Raw genomic sequence first — 10,543 nt, forward strand, 5'->3', positions numbered from 1 at the left:
CACTGCTGCACTGTCTAGAGCTTCTCCTACTTCTTTTGTCTTAAGAAAACACGATTATGACTTTCAAGTTTACTGAACCTAAACAATTTGAGATGGAATGACAAAATTCCATTTTAGTTTTTACATTTCTGACCCACCAGCCCATTTACAATTTTCTTTAAACCCTCACCATTACTCCTTTCAAAGAAAGCTTCAAAGTACTCTTAGTACAGTCTGCTTTGTACAAATATGAACATAAAACCGGAATGTAAAGAAACTACCTGGATTTGGCTCCACTTTCCTGAACTCCACACAACTGCAAAACAGATGCTTACTTCATATAGTCTCTAGAACATGCTCCACTTGCTCTTAGCCATTTTTAAGTCATCAAACACAATTCCCCTTTTTCTCTTCAGAGTAACTTGGGGTGTTTGCTGCATGGGAACAAAAAGCTTAGAAAGACCAAAATGGACCAAATGAAATAGGCAGGTAAGAGTGAGCACTTCACCAATGCCTGAACTCCCAATCACAGAAAGGAAGGATTGACAAAAAATCCAGGTAAGAGTATCACACAAGGAAACAAGGAAAATAACAGAAGCATTTCACTTCAACCAATTTTCTCATCTTTCCTGCCATATGGCTAATTTCCATCACTAACATTTTATCATTATTATATAGCTAATTCTAGATCAAGAGGAAAATGGATCAGCTTCTGCCACAATGTCAGTCTTCACAGATATCCAGATGTGAGCCTGGGGGCTGCTCACACTGGAGAAGTACCCTCTGTCCTTGTTGTAATGCACTAGTTTGGTAAAGTATGGCACAATGCAGTTAAAAGCCTCAGAGAAACCTAACTACAATCATACCTCTACAATTCTGAGATATGAAATATAGGAACAGATCTTAAACATTTTGAAAATCAGACTCACACATTTTCTCTGCCAACTGTTTTTAGAACTCATGACAAAATCTGTCTTGTTGTGTTGATTTCAAAATATCTCCTTGGATATAGTTTGAAACCCCTGCATTCACAATGAAAGTTAATGATTCAAATTTTTTTTAAAATGTAATCCAGTTTGTAGTGGATTGGATTTCTCCAACCAATACACTTGTCATATAAATGGTCTTCATTTCCTGTTAAGTGCTTAAGTGCTCCACTTCACTCTTGTGAAAATTAAGCAGCAAGTGGTTACTACTACACATCTAGTAACAAGTTCTGAAGACCAACATGTTATCTGAAGCTATTAATTTTCATATGAACCAGCTGTGGTTTTTAATACATATGGGAGATTTGGTATTCTGAAAGAGTCTGATTTGATTTGATTTGGTCAGGTCTTTCCACTGGTTTCCAACAATCTGGTTAATATATTCTAAGCTCTTACCCTACGAAAAAGCCAAAAACATTTATAAGTATGAATATTTCTCTTTTTAAAACTGCAATTACATCACTAGCAAAATATTAGAATCGTATTTTTATCTATCATACTGATTTCTAAATTATGCACTGAGAGCTCCTTAAAGTCCTGCTACAAGGCCAATATTTTTAAACCAAGAGTTTTACAGTGAGAGCAATTTACAGTATTTTGCACTTTACGGAAAAAAACAAACGATAGAATAATAGGGGTGGAAAGCAAAGAATGCACATAATTAATTCTACTTAGGATTTTGAAAGTAACTAATAAATACTGAAGATGGAGAACAAAAAAAAAAGTATGGAAACCTTCAGCACTCAACTCTAAACTAATTATTTGGAAACACTGAGCTCTAGACTGAACCACTCAAGATGATGGATCTTCTAAATTACCTTTCCCAAAAATGCATGCTATTTCAATAATAAATTTCAATTCAAATACATAAGACAGCTATTCACCTCCTTGCATAAAGGCAGTGCACCTTGTTCAGCTGTTATAATTTTTTATAAAGCACTATTTACTTCAATCTTTCAAAACTAATGTTATAAACAGTATCTTATAATAAAGAAGCTCAAGGCTACAAAATAGGTGGCTTCAACCTCTCAGGTGTTGCTACCCTCCACATTTTACTGCTCAGCCATCATCCACCCAAACCACCATTCCTTGCTCCTGGATCTTAGCTCTACCACCCTTCTCTGGGGCACATCTTCTTTTGTGCCTTCATTTTAAATGGGAACCAGAACACTCTCTGCCAACCCTCAAAACTATCAACAGCAGACACATTAACAAAGGTGCCAAGCCTCATTTTCCACATGTGTAGTTTAGTAAACTAAACACATGCATTATATTTCTGAATGTCAAAGCATCAGCCACCCACTCATATAACCAGGGACAGGAGAAAAGAAAAACCTCATACAATCAAAGACTGTACCCAGTAAAACCAGCTAAGTTATGTAGGCAAACTCTGGCAAAAAGAAGTGGAAGCAAAATAAGTTGTTGTATATCCATAGTAATCACCTTTGTACAAATGCCAGCTCACTTCCCAAAAGCCTAACAGCAGAAACAGCAGGTTATTACAAGAAATATGCACTTCTAGTAGGGGTAAATCTGATAGAGAGAGGGTCATGGTGACAATGCACTAATTTCTTCTTATTTCCTCCAAATGTTAACATTTTAAATTCTACTTATAAAAATGTCTCCTTTTGATCAGTACATATGGCAAGAACAGGTAAAATAAGTACTAGTACAGCAGTAACTGGACATTGTGTTTTTGCCTCAAAGAACATGTACCCTAAAGTGAAGAAGCAACTCCTGAATAAGGTTAATAAAATTACCTACCCAACCACTGCTGTGTCAGTGCTCCTGAGAAAGGTAGCACTGACACAGCAGAAGGTAGCACTGACTGCAGAAGGTAGCTCCAAAGAATTGAAAAAATGGAAGAATAGAAATACACGTACAACTTACAAACAGTTCCAAACAGGAACAAGGACTAATATTGTTTGGAACTTTTTTCAGAAGTTGTTTTTGGTTTTGAACTTTCACAGCCAAGGTCACTGAACTCTGACTACACACATGAACAGCCAATTATGCACCTCTGTCCTGGGCCTCACAATGGAATTACACCAGTGAGCCATGAATGTGGGCTGTAACCAAGGCTGAAGGAGCCACCCGGGATGAATTTCTTTGGTGGCTGTCCAGAGGTAAAATGATGAATTCATTTCACAGACAAGAAAACAGAAGACCTCCTCCTAAGTGAAAAAACATGGGAGTAACTTAAGTACCTTAAAGTATTTTTTAACCTGCCTTACCAAGAAGTTCTGTTCTGAATGGCTTTTTTCCCATAAGAAAGCCATCTGGATTACCAGACTCCACTTCTACAACTGCCATAGGAAAACACACTGTTGGTCACAGAATGGTTTGGGTTGGAAGAGAATTTAAAGGTCATCCAGTTCCAACCTCCCTGCTATGGGCAGGGACACTTTCCACTAGCCCAAGTTGCTTTAAGTCCCATCCAACTTAGCCTGTAACACTTCCAAGGATGGGGCACAGCTCAAATAGTGGCATATTCAAACAAGACTTGTTAAGATAATTTTAAGTACTCTGTCAAAGGCTGTAGCCCCAGGTATAATCTTGGTAAGCAGATGACAATCAAAGGATATGAAGCTGTAAGAGTTCAGAAGGGCATTTGTTTTAAACTGCAAAATGGCTTGCTGCTCTCTAAATGAGTAGCAAGTAGGATCAGTACTTGTAACTATCCAGTTACAACTCCAGAGAGTTTGCAGCATCTGGAGATCTACTCAACTGCTCCAGGCTCACAAGGATCTGATCTAGATCATGGTTTAAGAACAAATTTAAAGTCTATGTATCTAAGACTGAAAACGTATCAATGTCTGTCCTATACTGTTTCACTAAAGAAATTAGGTTCTAGAGCAAAACATGCACCAAAATAAAACCAAACCCTAACATTTCGGGCCTTTAACACACACTTGCATGAGCATGTCTTTACAAGACCAGAAGTCAAATTTCTGTGGCTAATGAAAATCAAAGGTCGGATCAGTCTTTGAAAGTGTGATATTAAAACTGTAAATATTTATTCAGCGCCATGGAGACATTTAACCAGGTGAACATCAATTTAATATTTACTGTATCTTGAAGAGAAAAGAACTTTCCCTACACTCTTAAAAAAATCATTGAGAGCCAGCAAAGTTCAATTCTTGCTGGGAAACAACAGAGTAAAATACTTACATTTCACTGACACTGCTCCTAATGCTCCTGACAGTAAACAGGAAACTAACAAATTCTTGTTAGTTTGCAACATATTTTGTTGCATCTTAAGGGAATTCGTGTAAATATCCATGCTTTTATTTTTTTTTTTTTTTTTGAGAAACACTTCAGGATTATACAGCCAACTAAAATGGAAGACATTTTTCACATCCACCCCAGAGGTTAAGAATGAAACACAGAAACAACTTTTCGTCTGCAGATGCACGTATCACTTTTTCTTCTGACAAAAGACAAAAGTAAACCAAAAGTTCATATCCCAATTTGTTACAATAGAATTTACAAGTATCTGACTATAAATGAGGCAGCAGATAAAAAAAAAAGAAGAAAGTTTTAAACTTATCACAGCTGCAGAGTCCTTTGAACAGCAGAGGATATGAAAGAAGGCAGTACTCTAAAATATAGTGACAGACAAAACAGATAGAGGTTGTGCCATTGTCACAGCAGCTAGGAAAAAAACCCTGTAGATGTTTCAGGTGCTTCAGCCAACATGAAACATGCAGCAGAATCCAAGAAAAATATTTTGACAGGTAGTAGCTTATGTGTCTTCTCACTGTTTCTCAATATAACTGTTAGTATCTACTTTTACTAATCAAAGCCCTGGCTGCTCATTTTATAGAGAATCCCTTTTTTCCCCACTTTCCCCAGCTATTCAGCATCAATCTCTATTTAGCATCTCCATGAGGCATACCATTTAGCATTTTTTAGCATCAACTGGCATTCTTTCATGAAAAACCCACCTCATTGACTTAGAATACGCCATTTAAATAAGGTAGTCTGAAATAGAATATTTAGTTTAGCCTTCTGTATTTTTATGCACCCATACTCCAATGTTCAGTATTTAAAATGTGGGTCATTTCCAAGGGTCACATTTCTGAAATTGTAGGCCACTGAACTGTTCCTCACTGACTCTCAAAATACACCCTCCAAAGAATTGTCAGGATAAAGGTGGACAACATAAAATGAAGCACAAATGAAGTATAGAGACAACAGCATTACCAGTAAATGATCAGTGTCTGCCACATCTCTAGCTCTGATCAATTTCAGAATGACAAGTGAACCCAAAAGCAGCAACAGCCACTTTATGCATCATCTTACTTGACTCTCAAAAGCATAATGCACACCAGAAGCTCAGTGTATTTTACGATGAACTATGCAAAGAGAACCATTTTAATTGTCAATAATGGCTCAACACCAACCTAGCAATGCTGCAGAAGTTTTAATTATGACCCTCACACCCTAGAAAAGACACAGCAACCCACACAACTCTTTAAACAAATCGTAATCACTACCTTAACCTTACAGCACTTTATGTGCATCCCACTTTAAGATGGCAGATATTCCAGGTCTCCATGATGACACTTCAGTTTTCTATTCAATTCCCTTGTATGAAAGTATCAGCACCCAACTGCACAGACAAGAGAATCTGAGCTTTTCATACAAGCACACAAGGCGTTTGTGGAAGGAATCAGAAGACAGACACAACTTTCTTGTTCCTGAGTTTCAAGGGACCAACTCTGCCTTATTCTGTGTTACTATTTTAAAAAATATATAATTGTCCTTTTCTCAATTGCCTCTCCAATGCCATAATATACTGCATTGCCTGACAAATACAAATACAGCTGAAATTTGTGGCACTGGACGATAACAACTATTGTGCACTGGATTCAACAATGTAAATTCCAAATCTAGATATGCTATCTAACTCTCCTGAGTAGGTTTTACCACTACTGACCTTCTAAATGGCTGTAAATCAAGGATGCAAGTACCAGTCTCAGCTACTCAAAATGAAAACAATATTCAATTATTTGACCAAAGCATGCACAGCTTATGCAAGAGCTATTTTTGGGGTTTTTTTTTAAAGAGAATGAAAAACCAAAAACATCAGTAAACATCATGAACAGCAAGACTTGATGGAGCTCATACATGATATGTGCCTGTATGTTAGTAAAGGTATTGACAAACTTTAAATTATTAGAAATGCTATGTTTAATTGAACCAGATCAGTGAACTACTACTTTTTAAAAGAAATAAATATCTAAGTTGAGTTTGCTCTGTCTTTTCAAGATTCCTATTATTTAATTCTTACAGATGCAGTTAGTATGGCTAAACAAAGCACAACTTCAAATATTCAGTTTGTATTGCACTTAAAAATGAATTTGTGATCTCTATTCCCCCTAAAATAAATTACAATCCTGTGACTATTTGACTTCAAAACTATTTATATTTATTCTACATGTTAACACAGAAATAAATTTTAAAATAATTAAATGTGTTTTAGAATTAAAACATCCATTGCTCTTCTTTTTCCACACAGTCTTGATATTACAAAGTGAAAAATAATTTGGCTTGCCACTGCAAAAAGGACAAGTATAGCAAGAAAACTCTGTGCAGTATAGCTCCACTCAAAATTAACTTCAAGACCAGTACCTGAAAGCAACATGACAATGGCCAGCTAGAGTTGATGATGACAACAGGACTTTAACACTGAACAAATGTAACAAATACTGAATTTTAATTATATACTTCTGCAATTAAATCACTGTCATCTAAGCACTTTAACTGTGACGATACACATGCTTGCCTCCAGTCCATTTCAAGTCCTCTTCAACAAAATACGCGTTATAGAACATATAGAGAATTTTAAATACTTGACTCATTTTCTTCTGTCAGGACCTGTTCTTGAATATGATTTTGTGCTTTTCTGAAAAATCTCAGGGCCTAAACTGAGGCCTGGAGGAAAGTGGCTCTGCAGTGGTAAGCCTTGGTAGTGCCAACTGTAGCAAATTATAAACTCTGTGGTACAAAACATTGCCAATTACCTCAACTCTACACTAAGTCAGTCATATATTATTCCAATTTCCAGTTGCCAAGCAGTTTTAATCAAATAGTAAAATGTCAACCATTACATGAAAACAATCCTGAGCATGTTTTATTTAGGAGCTTGACTATTTCTTAGCTTTAAATTTACCTTTCCCAAGACTTAAAATGTTAGGGCTAATTTTATATGTACAAGGTACAGCACAGACAGTACTACCAGACATTGAACAGCTTTCCACAATAGCCTCCATTATTACTGTTCAAATAAACTTGGAATTCTTCTTTCTAATCAAATTAATGACAAGCCCATTCTAAGCACTTCAATCCTGACTGCCATGTAGGATAGTCACAATACAAGATATTGCTCAGCTCACGTTCAATTCTGGAGTTAGCTGTACTCCCTAGATGGATAGCTGCCTTTATTTTAGCTTCACTGCAGAATCCAAACACAACTCCTTCCTTTAAAAAAACCAAACAAAAAAAATCAACCTGCAAACTTGAGTGTTTAAATGTATTGAAATTCTCCTTCTAAAGCATCATCTGGTTTTCACCAGTAAGTTACATAAACTGTTGTAAAATCATTAACTGAATGCAAACTGCATAAGAAAAAGTATGGTAAAAGTTTTTATACAATTTACTCTGTCCCATCTGCTGCTAAATTTAATTTACATCTATTTTAAGCCAAAAAACTCTAAAACAGGACTCAGACGTCAGTTCTGGAGTTTAACATGACCTTAAAACATAATATAAACAAAGAACAGGACTTTACAAGTAATATTTACAACCAATATTTTGTAAATGAATCAAAACTATTTAAGAACAGCAATAAATAGACTCATACACTTTAGCTAATTCACATATTTAGTGATCATTTCACAGTTCTAAATTGCAAAGAGTGTATAGGCAAATTCAACCAGAGAAAATGACAGAAAGTTAAATTAAAGTTCAGTTCTGCACTGGGTACAGAGGTGTTAAGAGTGGCTAGCAATGACACATGGGATTCTTTAACTGTAGCAAGTCTGGTACCATTTACTTCCAGGATCAGGGTTTGTTTAGTCATGGCATCTTTAAAACCTTCCCATCATTGTAGCCCAGCATTCAAATACAGAGGTCAAATCAGACATACTGTCTGTTTATACCATAGCAGCTAAGTTGGTTAAAATGACACTGTCAGATCTGCATTTCCTTTTCCAAGAACCTACTATCTACCATTTTTAAGCATTTAGAAAATCTAAGGCATAATCTAAAGCTCTCCTCTTCAGCACAGCTGCCACCTTAAGTCTCAGACTTATTTTTACAGTACTTATACCCAAGTGCTCAGCAGGTCAGTCAGAAGCTGTTTTTCAACATGAAGAGCAAGACTTCTGCTCCTACTGATAGGTATATAGCAGGAAAATGTTCTGAACAACTTATGGTCTTCTGGTTTTGTGACCATTCTTGCTTTTCTCTGCATAACAATACAGCACACATGCCAATCAAGTAATAACATAGGAATAAAATTTTATAGTGTTTATTTTCTTCTAGTGGCCACAATGTGCTTATTAATCTACTTAAGAATTCAAATTGCATAAAGTGCAACATCTAGAACTGCACATCTAGGTTAGAGCTGTACAAGTGTTACTGGAGAGTACCTGCTCATTTTAGAAATCTATCTTACTGTGCTCGTAGAAACAACTACATGGTTGCCACACTGTTCCACCACAGGTCAAATGAAACAGCATTACTTAAAACTATTCAAACTGTACTACATCCCTGCTGGGACTAGCGAGAGAGCAACTGGGAGCTTCAGCATGAGAGCAGTCTCTAGAAGTATACATTGTAACGAATGACGATACTATCTAAGGTCAACATAAGTTAAAAACTACTTTGTAAAATGTAGGACTTGGTAAGAAAAATATGTATTTGTTTTTCTTGCTCGTACATTAACTTCAAAATACAAATGATACTTTCATAATGACAGAAACAAAGAGTTGCCACAAGAACCATCTTGCAATAAAATAAACATTGGCTCTCAGCACAAAAGAGAAGCCAGGTGCAATATGAACACCTCAGCCTATATGTATGTATGTATGTATGTATGTGTTCTTGGGTTCCATAGCCTGCTCTCTGCACAGTGCTTCAGTGCAGGATCTGAGCTCTGTGCAGCATGTAGGGAATGTCTGACTCCATCCCGACCACTGCGAATATACGACTCAAACACGGAGACGAATCTCCAATGCCTTTGTATTCCTTTACCCAGATTTAAAGCTCAGCAGCAAGAGGTGTTAAAAGTGCGCGCTGGCGAGGTTCGGACACTCACGCGAGGAGGAAGAGGGCGGCAGGAGAGACGAGGGAAGGCGTGGAAGGGCACAGTCCCCGTGCCCGGCGGGCCTGGACCCCCCCGCCGCCCAGCGCAGCCTCCTCGGCCGCTGGCTGAAGTTGGCCGGGCATCACCCGCCCCAGCGCAGGCCAGGCGCAGGGAAGAGACCTCCTTCTCCTCCTCTTCCTCGGTCTCCTCACGCGTCCTCCTCTTCCTCCAGCCCGCCGCCAGATCTATTCTTCCCCTTCAGCCGCCCCCAGCTTCACGGCGGAAGAAGCTGGGGGGGAGGGGGATGTCTCCATTACCCTCCCCACCCTCCCGCTTCCCAGGGACGGCGACAACGGCCCTTTCCCGCCCGACGCGGGGGGAGCCCCGGGCCGGCCTGCGGGAGCGCTCCCGCACCCCTGGGCCTCCCGGAGCTGCCCCAGATCCCGCAGCTTCCCCACTGCGAGGAGGGGGCAGGGAATGCGCCAGGCCCGGAGCCCCGCCCGCTCCCCGGCCCCGAGGAGGGGAGGCCGCCGGCAGGGGGTTACACACCTCGCTGTTAAAGGCTTTCACAGCCTCCATGTCGCGGCGGAGGCGGGAGCCGGGCGGCTTCTCTCCGCTGATGGCGGCCGCGCCGGGCCGGGCCGGGCGGGGGCAAGTCTCGGTCCGTGCGTGCGTGCGCTCCTCGCTCAGGGGCCGCCCGGCCTCCTCTCCATGGCGGGTGGCGCAGGGGGCGGGCGCGGGGGGACGCGGGCCCCGGTCGTTTCCGTCTCCTCCTCGCCCCGCTTCCCGCCCGGCGGCGCCGGCGTTCCCTTCCCTCTCTCCTTCCCTCCCTCCCGCGCTCGGCTCCGGGCGGCCGCGCCGGCAGGAGATGGAGGAACAACGCGCGGCGGCTGCGGCGCGGGCGCCAATATGGCGGACACGCGGGGGCTCCTCGCAGTGCAGCGCCGGAGCGGCGCAGGCGGCTACAGCGCCCCCTGCCGGGCAGCGCCCGCAGCGCCGCGCCGCACGGGCGCTGCTGGGATGGCGCCGCGTCCGGCCCGCCCGCTCTCCTCCCTCTGCTCCGCCTCCCGCAGCGGGCGGCGAGGAAAGGGTTACGGGAACGAGGTGTTAAATGCCGCTCGTTTCGTCACCGGAGGGCGAATCGAGGAGTTCCTGAGGCGCCCTTTTCGCCGTTTCCAGATCCCCGAACCGTTCGCCTCCTCACGCCCGGGCCGCTGAGCCTCCCTCTCTCCGCAGCAAGGCCCGCCGGCGAAACTGGAAACGG

At 41.0% G+C, this 10,543-nt stretch overlaps 1 protein-coding gene across 5 annotated transcripts in view; it reads right to left on the reverse strand.

The window, feature by feature from the left end:
• The window catches only part of SCAF8 (SR-related CTD associated factor 8), a 153,281-nt gene extending 143,112 nt beyond the window's left edge, over positions 1-10,169 (reverse strand). For all 5 annotated transcript variants that reach the window (XM_058020795.1, XM_058020796.1, XM_058020797.1 and 2 more), the window contains exon 1: positions 9,829-10,169. In XM_058020795.1, the coding sequence (XP_057876778.1) occupies positions 9,829-9,858 (30 nt within the window). In that variant the 5' untranslated portion in view covers positions 9,859-10,169. The remainder of the gene's footprint in view (positions 1-9,828) is intronic.
• Positions 10,170-10,543: the final 374 nt, after the last annotated feature.

This window comes from Melospiza georgiana, chromosome 3 (genome assembly GCF_028018845.1).
Source record: "Melospiza georgiana isolate bMelGeo1 chromosome 3, bMelGeo1.pri, whole genome shotgun sequence".
NCBI lineage: Eukaryota > Metazoa > Chordata > Aves > Passeriformes > Passerellidae > Melospiza > Melospiza georgiana.